Source organism: Periplaneta americana, chromosome 12 (assembly GCF_040183065.1).
Source record: "Periplaneta americana isolate PAMFEO1 chromosome 12, P.americana_PAMFEO1_priV1, whole genome shotgun sequence".
NCBI classification, from domain to species: Eukaryota; Metazoa; Arthropoda; class Insecta; order Blattodea; family Blattidae; genus Periplaneta; species Periplaneta americana.
In genome coordinates, this window is record NC_091128.1 from 50,867,316 (window position 1) to 50,885,565 (window position 18,250).

Below are 18,250 nucleotides of genomic sequence, written 5' to 3' on the forward strand. Positions count from 1 at the left end.
TTAAGCAAAGGGGCGACGACCTCTGCCAATAATTCGGCAGCCTTTGACCGTCGTAAAATTTAGCTTCGCTATATCTCATTTTTCTTCATTATCTTTCACCCGAAACAAAATTATCAAAGTCGGTTACCCCAAGAAAATGCCCTCTCTTTGTCAGCCACATATGGATTTGGATTTTATCTACTTGCACTCTCGTTTTAGATATTGGTTATGTTGAAGCTTATTTTATCAGACTTTTTTCATTCTTCTTTATGTTTGATATATACTATTACATTCATTATACAAGTTCGTATTATAATCTTGGGGACCAGTTACGTATTTAATTAGACCTATATTTATCGTGTTCCTAAAAATTTTGCAATTCCCATTGTATATACTCATAATGTATTATTATTATTATTATTATTATTATTATTATTATTATTATTATTAGTATTATTATTATTATTATTATTATTATTATTACCACCATCATCACTATTATTATGACCACTATTATTATTATTATTATTATTATTATTATTATTATTATTATTATTATTATTATTATTATTATAGCTATGGGATGAAGATAAATGCCAACAAGACGAAGACCATGGTCATAGGAAGAAAAGTAAAGAAAGTAAACTTGCGATTCTAAATGAGGCAGTAGAGCAAGTGGACAGCTTCAGATACTCAGGATGTGCTATAAGCAGTAACATGAACTGCTGCCAAGAAATCAAAAGGAGAATAGCAATGGCAAAAGAAGTTTTTAATAGAAAGAGGAGCATCTTCTGAGGACCTCTGGAGAAAGAACTAAGGAAGAGACTAGTGGATTGCTTTGTGTGGAGTGTAGCACTGTATGAGGCAGAAACATGGACATTACGACGAAGTAAAGAGAAGCGAATAGAAGCATTTGAAATATGGATATGGAGAAGGATGGAACGTGTGAAATGGACAGACAGAGTAAGAAATAAACCTGTGTTGGAAAGATTGGATGAAGAAAGAATGATGCTGAAACCGATCAGAAAGAGGAAAAGAGTTGGTTGGGTCACTGGTTGAGAAGAAAGTGTCTAATGAAGGATGCACTGGAAGGAACGGTGAACGGGAGAAGAGTTCGTGGCAGAAGAAGATAACAGATGATAGACGACATTAAGAGATATGGATCATATGCGGATACAAAGAGGAAGGCAGAAAATAGGAAAGACTGGAGAATGCTGGATTTGCAGTGAAAGACCTGCCCTTGGGCTGAACATTATGAATGAATGAATACCGTCTATGACCGCCATAAATTTCAGGCGACAAACCACTCCTCTGCAAAGAGCGTGCTTTTGTATGTGACCAGCATATTTCTATTTTCAGTTGCTTCAATTTGCTTTCATCTCAAGTGCCTTTTAAGAATATGGCGTCTTAACTTTCTCGACCTGGTTGGCAAGTTGGTATAGCGCTGGCCTTCTATGCGCAAGGTTGCGCGTTCGATCCCGGGCCAGCTCAATGGCATTTAAATGTGCTTAAATGCGACAGGCTCATGTCAGTAGATTTACTGGCATGTAAAAGAACTCCTGCGGGACAAAATTCTGGCACATCCGGCGACGCTGATATAACCTCTGCAATTGCGAGCGTCGTTAAATAAAACATACCATAACATTTCGAAAGGTGTGCTACAGTTTTAGCTGATGACGCCGAACATCTCCTCACACGGCGGTTGTAATCAGAAGGGAGAATTAGTATAATCATGGCCGCGGAAATATACTGAGGATCACGCAAGATTAATTCCTAAAAGACTAATTTGGCCGTCTCTTCAGTGTTGCCAACTAATACTAGATATCACCAAAAGAGGATAAAATCACACAATGCTATGTACTTTAATAATAATAATAATAATAATAATAATAATAATAATAATAATAATAATAATATAGTATTAACAATAACGATGTCTTGCTTATCTTTATCTTTATCTTGCATCTCATCTTTATGTTGGGAAGTGCTTTCTAAAAGGATCAATAATTTGTGGAAGAGTATATTTTTCTTCTGAACCTCTCGCACATTATGTTAGTAGTGTAGATTAGTGTATGATCTAATACTAAAATGTATTTTGTCAAACAACATGAAATTCATTGCTTTGATTAAACAGTTTCCGAATCACGAGATCTAACCTAAAAATGTATTATGTTTGATAACGTGAAATGATTAGAATGAATTCCGAAAACGAATGCCACTTTGAAATGTATGTTTTAGAATATTTACTCCATTATTGTAATAAAAGTCTAAACACGAAAGAAATTAATTAAAATGTGAAATGGTATTTCTCTTGATTACTCAAGGGCATGTAGCACACGAAATATGTTATATTTATTTACACTTAGCCTACCTGACTCTAATCTTGAAATTGTAACCACAACACAAAGCAACACATACAATAACTATTATGTACTAATATTAATATTGACATTAATTAATTATATGTTCAAATTTCACTAACTTCCAGTAATGGGCTCAGAAATTTAGAACAATTTAAATTTTCAGAATTTAAACTACTGATAGCTTGTGTCACTGCTGCCAACATAACAGTTATAAAATCACTACCAGTTGTAGTATTTCTCAGTACCGAAATTCGAAACGAAGTTGGCAAAAGAAAATTCAACCTGCAAACTAGAAAATCACCATAATCCACTAGCTTATGTAGTAATGGGGGAAAAATGGTTAGGTTTCACCCTGAGAGTATTAAGTAAGCTGACCCGGACTATAGTAAATTACCTCGCGAAAATCTGTCCTTACATAGTCTACCATCCTAATTTTCAGTTTTTTGGACTCTCTGATAATTGACTCCGAGTCTTCGGCGTTGAAAATTAACAATAGGATCCGATATTTTCTTCATAATTTTATCTCAAGCACAGGCTACCCTTGTACATGCAACACGCTCAATCTGTAGAACTCTTTGCGACATACACATTATTACTCGTATTGGTGAACGAAAGGATATGATTATATTTTACATTATTGTGATGGTGATGTATTGAGAATCCTGGTAGAGGATATCCAGTGTAGGCATTTACCAAACACACTTTTATTTTCAAAAATTTGATACCCGATTCACCAGGATTTGAACCCTGTTATCCTGCATCGAAGACCGACACCAGTCATTCGACTAACAGCGCGCCTGGATAGAATAGGATCGGAATGCATACAAAATAGCTTGAACGTCACGCTGAAAAGTTACGTCAGATCTAATTCATAACGCAATGCTCTTGTTAATTGGAAAGAATACGAAGCGTCGACGAATAAAGGAGAAACTTGGCTTCACAGCGAAGGTAATTGCATGCAAGTTCGCGATCTGAGTGTGGGAACGCGGCATTGCCTGGGTAGACTATAGGAAGCGTTCTTTGTTGTGCCTCAGCTTTCTTATCGTGCCTAACGCGCTTCCTCGTGCAAGAACAATAAACTGCTGCAGATCATAATGAAAGCGATCTCGTGGCGTGACTGCTCCAGCGGGTTGCGCAACGTGTCAGGGCAATCCACAGCTAAGTTCAATGCTTTCACAATAATAAAAGTATTTAACATAATCATACCTCTGTATTCTGATTAGTGTAATATGTAGCTAATCGGCGATGTATGCAATGGAGAAGGAAAGGAACTGACCATTTTCTTCTGGCCTGGTTGCCTCATAAGTGGTGCCATGTGGGTTCAGGCCTGTCTTCCGACAGTTGACTAAACACACTACACTTATGTAATTAACGTACACACCTTTGGAATAACGGTTAGCGCGTCTGGTCGCGAAACCAGGTGGCCTGGGTTCGATTCCTGGTCGGGGCAAGTTACCTGGTTGAGGTCGTCTTCGGGATTTTCCCTCAACCCGGACTCATTCATCGCCATTATCACCATCTCATTCAGACGCTAAATATAGTCCGGGTCAGCCTACTTAATACCCTAAGGATGAAACCTAACCATTTTCCCCCATTACTACATAAGTTACTGGATTATGATGATTTTCTAGCTTGCAGATTGAATTTTCTTTTGCCAACTTCGTTTCGAATTTTGGTATTGAGACATACTACAACTGGTAGTGATTTTATAACTGTTATGTTGGCAGCAGTGACACACGTTGTCAGTAGTTTAAATTCTGAAAATTCAAATTGTTCTAAATTTCTGAGCTCATTACTGGAAGCTAGTGAAATTTGAACATACTAATAATTCATTAATATGAGTATTAATATTAATACATAATAGCTATTGTACGTGTTGTTTTGTGTTGTGGTTACAATTTCAAGATTAGAGTCAGGTAGGCTAAGTGTAAATAAATATAACATATTTCGTATGATACATGACCTTGAGTAATAGATAGAAATGCCATTTCACATTTTAATTAATTTCTTTCGTGTTCAGACTTTTATTACAATAATGGAATAAATATTCTACAGCGTACATTTCAAAGTGGCATTCGTTTTCGGAATTCATACTAATCATTTTACGCGATCAAACAAAATACATTTTTAGGTTAGATCTCGTGATTCGTAAACTTTTTAATCAAAGCAATGAATTTCATGTTGTCAGACAAAATATATTTTTATATTAGAACACACACTAATCTATTAACTATTAACATAATGTGCGAGAGATGCTGAAGAAAAATATACTCTTTCACAAATTATTGAACCTTTTAGAAAACACCTCCCCACATAAAGATGAGATGTGGTAAATAAGCAAGACATCGTTATTATTAATACTACATTATTATTATTAGGCCTATTATTATTATTATTATTATTATTATTATTATTATTATTATTATTATTATTATTATTATTATAGTACATGGCATTGTGTGATTTTATCCTCTTTTGATGATATCTATTATTAGTTGGCAACACTGAAGAAACGGCCAAATTGTCTTTTAGGGTGCTATTCATAGACATTTCGCAGCACGCGCTACGAGCCTGCTAAACTAGCCCCGGCTATCCACTGGTTACTTGTACAGAATTCAAATCATATCCTATCGCTAACACTGGTTTATGAATACGAAAAACGCTGATCATCCACCGGAAGCCCGCGCTAAAAATGTCTATGAATACGGCCCTTAGGAATTACTCTTACGTGATCCTCAGTATGACCTAAGATGTTGATAAAGCGTCGTAAAATAACCTACTAAAAATTATGTAATTAACAAGTTTTAATAGTGCATTTGCAATTCAAATCTGCTTGTATTGAAACTCTTCCTGACAACTCCTATTGCAAGAGAAGAGAAGAGAAGAGAAGAGAAGAGAAGAGAAGAGAAGAGAAGAGAAGAGAAGAGAAGAGAAGAGAAGAGAAGAGAAGAGAAGAGAAGAGAAGAGAAGAGAAGAAAGAAAGAAAGAAAGAAAGAAAGAAAGAAAGAAAGAAAGAAAGAAAGAAAGAAAGAAAGAAAGAAAGAATTAGAAATAGTGGCTGCTATTCCTGAGACTGTTTCAGCCTCAGAGGGAAATTTCAGCCTTGGGGTCTCCTTATATTACAAGTGAATTCAATGAATTAATATGTTTATTCTGTTTTACTTGGGTGGATTATCATTTCAACCATAAGAAAACAAGCCCGAGCAATTCCTACCCTCCAATAATTGTCGATACGCTTAGCAGATGTCCGAAACCTTCTGCACTAAATAAGTGACAAAGGTTAAATTAGCAAAATTCTTACTTGGGATAAAAATGGATGTACTTACTCCATTTGCTGCGAATTGTAAATTTTTGGAATTGCCACACCAGAATAATTCATTTATTCAAAGTTTTCTTCCCAAGAACAGGTCCTACATTGCAAACCCAACATTCTCGAATCTTTCCTATTTTCCACATTCCTCTTATAAGGGAAACGTTCCAAGTCATAGTACTTGAATTTAATGAAAATGCATATTTAAGCTAATTTTCGTTCGTCAAGAAACATGGTGATAGTCGTTCCTTTCACTTTTCCCTCGTTTACTAAATATAATGACCTGAAAATCGTTCTCACTTACAAGTTGCTGCTTCTTCCGGACGCTCGGATCCTCATAGTTGCAAGACACTGTAACACAGCTCGCGCATTAATGTTCTAGTCTATTTTTCTTTTCTCTTAACTCACATAAATAGAAGAGTAGTGCAATCCATGACATCTCTTCACTCATTCGCAGACCTATGAATCCATAGCTATGAAGCTGGAAATTTAGGACAAGAACCGAAAGGAAAATTTGGACCTGAAGTAAAACAACGCCATTTAATGTCGTGGTGGATGCAAGTAGTTCCGATAAACTGACAAAAAATCACGTGAGAAAATTGTTAAGAGATGTATTTCTCCCGGGTGTAAAGGAGTTAGGTACAACTTACAGCAGTAAAAGTTTTGGAAATATTCAACATTTTTTTTTCCTCCATTACTGTATCTTATATAATAATGAAAATTGGTATGTGTAAAACACTGTCCTTCTGCTATGTGAAAAAAATATTTTTACAATTAAAAAAAAAAATATTTATATACATTCTTTTTACATATTCAAAATGGTGGCAGTTCACTGTACAATGATGAAGCGTTACCCTCATAATTCATAAACTTGTTAGCTTTTTCATGTTCTCTCTCTTTTATTTTATTACTGAAACTCATGTTTACAATATCATGCTCTTTCAACTACATACCTTTATAAATCATATTTTTTTTATTTTGTGTTAGAAGAAAGTATTGATAATTGATCATTTTAAATGAATTTTTTTTATCAGACAATCTATCAAATGTAGAGAAGTGATCTTGCAGTCCACACTTGTGGAGTAGCGGTTAGCGCGTCGATTCCCGGTCGGGGCAAGTTACCTGGTTGAGGTTTATCCCAGGGTTTTCCCTCAACCCAATATGAGCAAATGCTGGGTAACTTTCGGTGCTGGACCCCGGACTCATTTCACCGGCATTATCACCTTCATCTCATTCAGACGCTAAATAACCTAAGATGTTGATAAAGCGTCATGAAATAATCTATTAAAATAAATAAAGTGATCTTGTATCATATTGTAGATATAATAAGCATAAATACTCACAAAAATTTCATCACAGTATGTTGGATAGTTTTTGAGTTATGTGGGAAGTGCTTCGTCACCGCACAATGAAATGAATTTTGAAAAAAAAAAAAATTAAATATTTTTTTTTATTGTAATTTTTTTTTTTCTTCATATAGCAGAATGACAATGTTTGCACATACCAATCTTCATTATTGTATAAGATCCAGTAATAGAGAAAAAAATGTTGAATATTTCCAAAATTGGCTGCTGTAAGCTGTACCTAACCCCTTAAGAAAGACACACTACTACTTCTGGATTCCTGGAGTGGTCAGATAAATTACAATATATTTACTGACGAAGAAGTAAACAAGTCTACATAATAAGACAATTAAAACACAAATTATCCCTCCAAAAGCTACAAGATTTGTGCAACCTTTGGATGTGTATATTTTTAGGCAATACCTATAAAATTGTAATTCGAAGACATTTCAGCCATAAAATTATCTATGAAAACATTCCAGACACATTGCACGATAGGGACTTCATAATGACATTATATTCTGTTGTATATCACCAGTTTCATTCACCCGTTCTGAAGACATGCTAATAAACGCGTGGCAGAGTTGTGGTTATGTACTGTTCAATGGCTCTTTGTCCCGACCTCTTCATTTCGAATCCACACTATCATATTTAAAGTGAATAACATAGTTAATACATAGTTTTAATTCAAATTGAATTTGTATTTCAGCATGGGCACTGTATTAATGTGATTGAGTTAAGAGAAAAAGAAAATAAGACTAGAGCATTCCTAATGCCAGAGCTGTGATACGATGTCGCGGAACTATGAGGATCTAAGTGCACTCAAGAAGCGGCATAAGTAGCATCAATTTTCAAGTAATTATATTTCATAAACGAGGAAAAAGCGAAACGAACGACTATCACCACGTTTCTTAATGAACGAAAATTAGCTGAAATATGCATTTTCGTTAAATTCAAGCAGCATGACCTGGAACGGTTTCCTTGTGAGTTTCCGCATACGATCCATATATTTTAATGTTGTCAATCATCTGATATCTTCTTCTACCCCCAACTTTTCTCCCGTTCACCATTCTTACCAGTAGACAGTACCAGTATTCAGTAGGCAGTTTCTTCTTAGCCAGTGATATAGGCAATTTTCTTCACCCACTTTTTATACGACAGCTTCGTTTCTTATTTTGTCTGTCCATTTTACAAGCTCCATCTTCTTTATAACCACTCTGCAAATACTTCCAATCTTTTCTCTTCACTTCATCGTAATGTCCATGTTTCTGTCCTATACAATTCCACACTTCCTCCTACTATCACTCCTCCCATGGTCTGAAAACAGTTAATCATTCAATCCTCCAAACATACGTTGAACATGGCAGATGATAAAGAACATTCTTGCCGTACCCTTCTCCCTATTCCACTTTCCTGTGGCATTTCTTCTCTTATACTGATTTTGACTCGTTTAATATACAGATTACTTCTCTCTTTCCAATCCACATCAATTTTCTCCAGAATCCCAATAAATTTATTCCAACCTACTCTGTCAAAAGCTTTCTTCAGGTCCGTAAACACGAACGATACAAGTGAAAAACATTTTAGTTCAGATGTTAAATAATTACTACAAAATTTCGTCATCAGATACTGTACATCACTAGCGTCATTTCTTATCTAGTTTCTGCGATTACTTTCAAATTTATTATTTAACGACTATGTATGAACTGCAAGGTTATCTAGCGTCGATGGAATTGGTTGCAGCGAGATGATACCGAGGATTCGCTATGAATTACCCAACATTTGCTTTGCAGTTGGAGAAAATCCCGGGGAAAACCCCAAACAAATAACCAACCCAAGCGGAATTAGGACCAGTGCCCTAGAATGGCAGCCTTTGATCAGAAGACCAACTCACGCTAAGCTAGATCGATGGCCTTATTTGTTCTTCTTATTACTTTATCTACGGAATTTATCTTGAATTTCAACTTTTATTAACAACTCAATTCGATAATGTTATTCTTATTTGAATATTATGTCAGTTCATTAGCATTGCAATTGTTTTCTTCGCAAGATTTAGCCCCGTTAAAAAGTGGTACTCAGATACACAAATATGATTATTACTCTTTTACTCCGCTATCTGAATAGTAGATTCTATTTTCTGTATAATCAGACCCTTTAGTAAGCAATCCTTAGACATCACGTATATTGAACAAACCCTTACGTAGATCCTCGAATTTTAAAAAGAAAATTACTATTACTATTCGCTGACAAACAAAATGGCGTAAGCAGATCGCACACACATTGACAATATTTCCAAACATGTTCATGCGACATGACATCGTAATAGTACATGTCTATGGTGAGCAGGATGATCCCCTTCCCAATGATAGTAGAAAGAAACTTGAATGGACACTGGTGTCGTTCTGGGGCCTGTTTCACAATGTTTACAATCTTTGTAAATTGTAAACTTTGCTTGTAAATTGTAAACTTCTGTTTCACAATCTTTGTTCGTAATGTTGAACTTTACAAAAGAAATCAAATCTTTACAAATTAAATTTTGCTCACTTTACAAGTATTCTGTTTCACAATGAAGGGCAATTTTTCAAACGTGTAAACTTTACTTGTAAACTTAGCACATTTTCTACAATACCTCTGAGATGTGTAAAGTTTGATATTGCAATAAATTATGAATAAATACAATAAAGAAATACTTATTAAATTAATTGTTGAGTAACTGGATAATATTAAGAATTAAACTAACGCAGTTTTGATGTTATTAAGGAGTTCTAATGACTTAGACGAAGATATTGAATTTAGGCCTAATCAAACGAAAACGTATACGTAAAATTCTCCGGCCAAGAATTAATAGCACGTTCGTATCATTATATGAATTTAATGAAAGGTTTCGAATGAATCCCGCGCTATACTTCAGAATACCGCGTAAGTATTTATATACGAAGACTGTATTTAATAAATACTCGCACTTAAAAAAGAAGTTCCCTGCACCAAAAATAAATAATTCAATAATGCAATAACGACACTACTTATGCGGTATTCTGTAGTCGTTTCGAGTCCCGTTTCGCTGGAATCTCTCCTACAAGATAAGGGACATCATAACTAACATCCAAAAGGGAAAAGTGATGCCCTAATCTCAAAGCGAGAATTGTATTGTTTTGCATTGGTTGCATAGTAGCTGTCAGTTCTGTGCGTTAGCAGATAAGCGCGGAATTTCTAAGATATCAGTGTGCAAAAGTGCCCACAGGGTAGTTGATGTTGTTAAGAGTTAAATTCGGGGCAGGTTTTTGATCACCAAAATGTTATTTACTATAGCACAGAATTTTTATGCTGCTGCTGGGATCACTAATGTTTGTGAGGTTATGGATGCAACATTAATAAATACTGATGGATCAACACAAAAAATGAACCTGATTTTGTAGTTAAACGTAATTATTTTATCAATTGCATATTTGTACGTGGACCAAATCTGTTATTTACTTATTTGACTGAATTTGGTGCTAACACTGCTAACTTTGGTTATTTCAGTAACAGACGTATTGGTATACTCGACCAATCACATCACAGGAAATTCCATTGTCGCCAATATATAAAAATCTAAATACTTTTAATTTTCTTTAACAATACTTTATATTTTGTGTTGGTGAAATATGAATCAGCAAGCTTAGAATAATCTATTTTAGTACAAAATATAAACACATGTATCGATAGTAGTAAAATTACAGCGACTTTAGCTCTGCTTCTTAGCGATTTTTGTAAACTGTCGTTGGCGATATTGTGTAACCAATAATGCGTATTTGTAAATGTCTTTAGCTGATTTTGTAAAGTTCGTCAAACTTTACAAACTAATAAGATAGCATTGTGAAACACAATTTACAAGCACTTGTAATCTTTTACTTGTTATTGGTAAATTGTTAATTAGTAATTTGTAAGGATTGTGAAACGGGCCCCTGGAAGTTACTGGATGGGTACGGTTTCATACGCTGGTCAAAATTTCAAAAGAAAATAGCAATAGCAAGGGACACGTTTAGCAATAATTCAATAGCACGATCCATTCTGCCCTTTATCTATGTTGCGTATGATCACCACTTACAACTTGAAAGGGACACTAGTTATAAATGAATTCTGAACCACGTCGGCTAACATCAAATTCACATTGCCTACTACAGATAGGCTGAGTATCCTAGAGTCGGGTGGAATTTATGTGAAAGATGGAATGAGCTTCTTCTTGTCATTACTCCATCATTTGTTTATAAAGTATAATCAGTAGGGCTAGAATTGAGTAAAATTCAGCAAATAATATAAAATAAAAATGCAATTATGATCTAATATAACTTAAAACTAAATTATGAATTTAAAATGTAAGTTAAAAATAAAACTTTCGTAATTTAATAATTGTTACAGGTAACAAATTAACTTCATAGATTTCAAAAAGGCATATGACTCAGTTAGGAGAGAAGTATTATATGATATTCTTATTGAATTTGGTATTTCCAAGAAACTAATTCGATTAATTAAAATGTGTCTCAGTGTAACGTATAGCAAAGTCCGTATAGGCCAGTTTCTATCTGATGCTTTTCCAATTCACTGCAGGCTAAAGCAAGAAGATGCACTATTACCTTTACTTTTTAACTTTGCTCTAGAATATGCCATTAGGAAAGTTCAGGATAACAGACAGGATTTGGAATTGAACAGGTTACATCAGCTTCTTGTCTATGCGGATGACGTGAGTATGTTAGGAGAAAATCCACAAACGATTAGGGAAGACACGGAAATTTTACTTGAAGCAAGTAAAGAAACAGGTTTGGAAGTAAATCCCGAAAAGACAAAGTATATGATTATGTCTCGTGACCAGGATATTGTACGAAATGGAAATATAAAAATTTGAGTTTTATCGTTCGAAGAAGTGGAAAAATTCAAATATCTTGGAGCAACAGTAACAAATATGAATGACACTCGGGAGGAAATTAAACGCAGAATAAACATGGGATATGCCTGTTATTATTCGTTGAGAAGCTTTTGTCATCTAGTCTGCTGTCAAAAAATCTGAGAGTTAGAATTTATAAAACAGTTATATTACCTGTTGTTCTGTATGGTTGTGAAACTTGGGCTCTCACTTTGAGAGAGGAACAGAGATTAAGGGTGTTTGAGAATAAGGTTCTTAGGAAAATATTTGAGGTTAAGAGGGATGAAGTTAAAGGAGAATGGAGAAAGTTACACAACAGAGAACTGCACGCATTGTATTCTTCACCTGACATAATTAGGAACATTAAATCCAGACGTTTGAGATGGGCAGGGCATGTAGCACGTATGGGCGAATCCAGAAATGCATATAGAGTGTTAGTTAGGAGGCCGGAGGGAAAAATACCTTTGGGAAGGCCGAGACGTAGATGGGAAGATAATATTAAAGTGGATTTGAGGGAGGTCAGATATGATGAAAGAGACTGGATTAATCTTGCACAGGATAGGGACCAATGGGGGGCTTATGTGAGGGCAGCAATGAACCTCCGGGATCCTTAAAAGCCAGTAAGTAAGTAAGGTTCATATCAGTAGATTTACTGACATGCGGGACAAAATTCCGGCACACCGGCGACGCTGATAGGCCTATAACCTCGGCAGTTGCGAGCGTCGTTAAATAAACCATAATTTTTTAACAGCCGCCACATAATCGAGTAGTTGGTACAGCGTCATTAAATAACCAAGTAAAAAAAAAGAGCCACCAGCATGAGGGGCAGGACTCGTGCTCCTTTCGGACGTCGGTGAGTTGGAATCTGTTTGCTTCTCTTAGCTATGCGGTAAGGTTGAGATTTTTCCGAGACTTCTCACAACTGCAAGGCGAATGTCAAGCAATCTCGTGGAGAATTATTGGAGTCATCGCGCTAAATATAATTTCACTAACACCACTCCAGCGCTTAGTTGATACATCATTATTGATAACCGAGTAATATCAGGGGAAGTTTCATACACAAATTCGTACAGCAAAATCGATCAATTAATACCCTGCGGCAGGCTTACAAGCAAACATTCTGATGGGGGCAGATAAAAAAGTTAAATTTTTTTCTTCCACCATGTTAATAATGTCAAAATAAGTGGTTATACAAATTTTGGCCACTCGACCGCAATTACGAGGGCAGTAAAAAAATAAGTTCTCCAGGTGGCGTTAACAGAAAGAAAACACAATTTAATTGGACAAATTTATTGAAACAGACACAGCAATAATAATAATAATAATAATAATATTATTATTATTATTATTATTATTATTATTATTATTATTATTACTAGCCGTACCCGTGAGCTCCGCTGCACCCGTTAGAAATAAATATAAATTAATTATATAATTAAAATAGGACATTTGACCCAGGGAACATTCGTGTTTGATAGAAGGATAAATCGTTTATTATGTTACTTAATTTAAATTGAATTAAAAAATTAAACTGCGATCATTTTTATCCAGAGACAACTCATTTGGTCATAAAAATTAGTTTAGGAAATACAGGAAACGAATATACAGAATAGCCTATCAAGTTTTCTGTGCATAAGAATCTATTTTAATCTTACCTGTCCTCGATTCACTCAGAAGTTACTGTGATAACATTATAGCATTATGTCCATCTAGAGAAACTACACTTTCCAATGGTGAATTAATAATTAATTATACAAATCGGTTAATTTAGCTTCCGATATTACTTCATAGAAACGCAGAAACATTAACTGTAGGCTATCTTTCATAGCTTTCGATTGTTGCTGTCCAAGGCCCCTTACAGACGAAGTCATTTGTTTTTTAATTCATTACACGGCCTTAGATGGCAGTTATTTTAATTTTAAAACTCATTTATCTCATTAAATATCAGTCCTATCAAAATTTTTTAAGGAATAAAACTTATCGAAAATTATTTTTAAAGAAACTTTTGTTATGTAACATTTTTCACAAAAATCAATAATAAGCGAGATATTTCGATTTATTTAATTCAGGCCCCCTTATAACCCCCCTTTTAAATAATGTAATTTGAATGCCATATCGCCTAAAATCTAAGTTACAACGAACTTAATTTATATTCCAATTTTCATCGAAATCCGTTCAGCCATTATCGCGTGAAAAGGTAACAAATATACAGACAGACAGACATACATACAAACAAAAATGTCAAAAAAGCGATTTTCGATTTGAGGGTGTTAATTATATATGTTAGGACCAATTATTTTTGGAAAATCGAAAATTACCAGAAAAATTTCGGCTACAGATTTATTATTAGTATAGATTATTATTATTATTATTATTATTATTATTATTATTATTATTATTATTATTATTATTATTTATTATTATTATTATCGTAATAAATTCAAATTGTATCATCATAAATATGGAACTAAAAGATCCGATTTTATACGACTAGAGGAACCAAAGTGTTTCACAACCACTGCTCTTAGCCATGGTACCTGCTTTGGTCCAAGGTTATATAATAAAATAATTAAAAAATACCCAAATTTGGAAAATTTTAGTATCAGGAATTTCAAAAATAGCGTTAGGAATTCAATTGTTAAAGAATATATGTTGATTTAATATGTATATGTATTTGTATAATTTAAATTGTTAAAATTGAAATTGTATTTTTAAAGTTATTTTTTTCCTATAATTTTGTTTCCTTGATCCACTTTGTATCAAATAATTATCTTTGTTTGTATTAAGTATGTGTTTAGATAACTCCCTGAGACGAGTTTTTACTCCTTCAGGGAAGAATTAAGACTGTACTTTTGTACATGTTATTTTACTAACAATAAACAACAATTGTTGAGCTATTTTCCCACCTGAATTGAGACATTTGTCTTAGATATCATGGGATCGACAGAGAAGTACAGACGGCTGTCAAACGCTGGTTCCGATCCCAGGCGGCAGACTTCTATGACACAAGAATACAAAAATTGATCCCATGGTATCACAAATGTCTCAATTCCAGTGGAGGATATGTTGACAAATAGCGCAACAATTGCTGTATCTGTTTCAATAAATCTTTCCATGCAATTGTCCTTTTTTTTCTGTAAACGGCCCCAGGGAAAATCACTTTCTGGACGGCCTCGTAATTGCGGTCGAGTGGCCAAAATTTGTATAAGCACTTCTTTTGACATTATTAACGTTGTGGAAGGAAAAGATTTAATTTTTTTATCTGCCCCCATCAGAATGTTTGCTTGCTATTGTTGGATTATGGATATATATTTTTAGCACGCATCAATGCTTGTAATATCAGGCGGTGTTGTCACATTGTCGTTGTAAAGATTATCCCTAGTTACAATAATTTTTATACTGATAACAATACATTGATTTCTACCACCAATATCCACTTTTAAGATGGCTTATAATTAAAATTAAAATTACTAACATTTTGTCATCTTCAATCACCTTGAGGTGACAATGTTGTTCCATACATGATATTGGCAGGCCAATTACAAGTGCTAACACATCATTGGTAGACATATGTTGTCGCTCCTTGTGATTGGAGCGGCATCTGAGAAAGTCTGATACGGCTAGGATTTTGATGAAATTGCATCTTTTTTCTAGTAAGCCAGAAACATAGCTGCTTTAGTATTTATATGTTATGTGATAAACCGAGTGTTTTAAGACATTTGTTAGGGCATTTTTTTGCATTTTTTTTGCCTGTTTCACCTCATAAGAGCATTTTTTGTTTTATTCGGTCAATTTTTAGGCATTTTCATTTAATTTTGGCTATAAATCCCCATTATTAATGTAAAATAATATTTATTTCCTTTGATATTTTCCTCTACATATTTTGTCCATTAATACCCATTTTTTGTATAATATTTTAATCGTTTTTTCTACACAAATATTGCCCTTTTAACGCATACACCCCATGTAATGGATCAGTCCAACCGCTCCTTCAATATAGACTCCTCTATACCTGCTAGTTCGGATAAAAGTGGCCTTGTGGTAGACTACATGGAAACTACATCAGGTAAAATAATTAATTGAAGCGTACTACTTAGAAAATAATGTGTTAAATTAAATAAACTTAAATGTTAATACTAGAATTTAATTTAATTACTAGTCTAAATATTAAGTAGTACAAAACCTCTTTTCCTACTAAGAAAATTATGTAAGATCAATTTTTAGGGCATTTTAAGGGTATTTTTGAAAGATTTTTAGATCATAAATGCATTGTTTTTAGGACATTTTTTCATGATTTATAGGTCATCAAAATCCTAGCCCTACTAATTAGTAAGAAAACTCTTATCTTATCTCTTCAAAGGAAAGCGTCATCTTTCACACCGACTGGGAATTAATTCAACGCTCCGACTATATAGAAGTCCTACATTCCGTATAATAATAATAATTTATCCAGACTTTAATTTTCTTAAATACAGAAGAGTTTAAATTAATAAATAATGTTATTATTAAGTAATAATGTTAGGGTTATGTTTTATTAGAATTTTAAGAAATACAGTTTCATGTTTACAGGACAGACAAATCCTGTGAATTTGTCTCCAGACAAGTACTAGAATATTAAATGAAAATGTGATAGCTATTCATTTTATTATAAAATTACACAAAATCCTAAACAAATTGTACACGTTTCATCAAGCTGACTATAACCCTATATATATATATATATATATATATATATATATATATATATATATATATATAAACGTAAAATATATAATGTCCAGTCGAATAAATGCAGAAGGTCGCGGATTCGATTCCCGATGAGGTCATGGATTTTCTCCAATGATCTAATACTTTCTGCCGCACTGTGGCCCTGAAGTCTACTCAGCCCTTAACAGAAATGAGTATCAGGGACATTTTCTTTGGAGTAAAGGAGGCGGGCACGTAGGACTGACATCTAGAGCCGATTTTACAAGTGGGAACCCTAACTTTCCTCAACCTGTCGACCTGCATTGGCTTTAATGAAGATGACTTTACTTTTTTACATAAAATATTGATCGATAATATTCCATCACAAGTTTTTAAGGCACTACAAGTTCTACTTTCAGAAATATTGTTGGTTAAACTACAGCTCGTTACATATTGTAACAGGGCTAATACATATACTGCAATTTAATTCCTTAAACCAAGGTTATAATTGTTTACAATATTCAGATGTGAATTTTAACTCTATATCAAAAGTACTATATGTAAATTCTACTAAAAATTCAGACGTGTTTTTCTTATAGTTTTTGAAACCAGTGAATGTTTACTGGTTTCAACAAATTTTAAATCAGAAATACAATCATGAACAATCTTCATAAGAAATATCTGGCATAAATGGACGTTCTGATGTTTGAGTTGTGAAAAAATAACCTTAAATAACCTTAAAGGTGTTTATATCTCATGCAAAAGCTTCAGTTAAATTTTCACAAAATATTATATTTTTGTAACAAGAGATTTTTCAAAAGAAAATTATGTTACGTGTGTAATAATGTTGAATGTTGTAACAATACGCGTAAAAATATTTTTTGTTTCCGTTGGTATATCCATATTTATTTGTCCCTCTTTCTAAATTAAACGTCCTTTTACTCATGAAATTTTTTAAATTAACGTCCTCACTGAATTAATATTCCCAAATGTATTTGTTATACGTGAAACGAAACAAGAAGTCCTGCCACTCGACGAACACACTGCGCGGAGCACATCCTACCTTGAAGCCCATGGTTCTCCTGTCACACCGTGCACAGCAAGAGGAAACTGCGGCCCCAGCTCGCGATCGCCTTCTTATAGGAGAATTTACGTGACGTCACACGTGGAAGTTGATGAGAAGGAAATTTCGGGATCGAAAGGGCGGAAAGAGACGGCGTGAGGAGTAGAGCTGGGTGGGGCAATGCTCTAGAAAAGTAAAAGGGAGCGAGGTGGAACCGGTCCATCGTCCGTCGCCCGGGGATCACGTAACCGGGCTTGTGTGTGCCGTATGGGTTGTCAGGCACAGTGACGTCACAATGTCTTCTAGAGCATTGTTCTAGCCGTACGTGCCGCGTACAATGCTTTACAAGTGCTGCATCACAGACTGCTACGAGATAATGTTAACAATACTGTAACGGTCGCTAGCGTTACAGGCTACAAATCACATGCATCAACGTTCGATTTCGCAGGAAAATGACTCTCCCTTCATTTGAACGGAATGTGTGTTGCTTCATTATCAGATCCCGGATTTTATGTAATTACATATTCTGTATATGATATATGATATGATATGATATGATATGATATGATATGATATGATATGATATGATATGATATGATATGATAT

General features: G+C 34.3%; 1 protein-coding gene across 1 annotated transcript in view; it reads right to left on the reverse strand.

Annotated features, from left to right (window-relative positions):
* The window catches only part of Cpr66D (Cuticular protein 66D), a 76,633-nt gene extending 58,857 nt beyond the window's left edge, over window positions 1-17,776 (reverse strand). The window contains exon 1 of the mRNA XM_069841295.1: window positions 17,645-17,776. Within this exon, the coding sequence (XP_069697396.1) occupies window positions 17,645-17,656 (12 nt within the window). The 5' untranslated portion in view covers window positions 17,657-17,776. The remainder of the gene's footprint in view (window positions 1-17,644) is intronic.
* Between the last annotated feature and the right edge of the window lie 474 nt (window positions 17,777-18,250).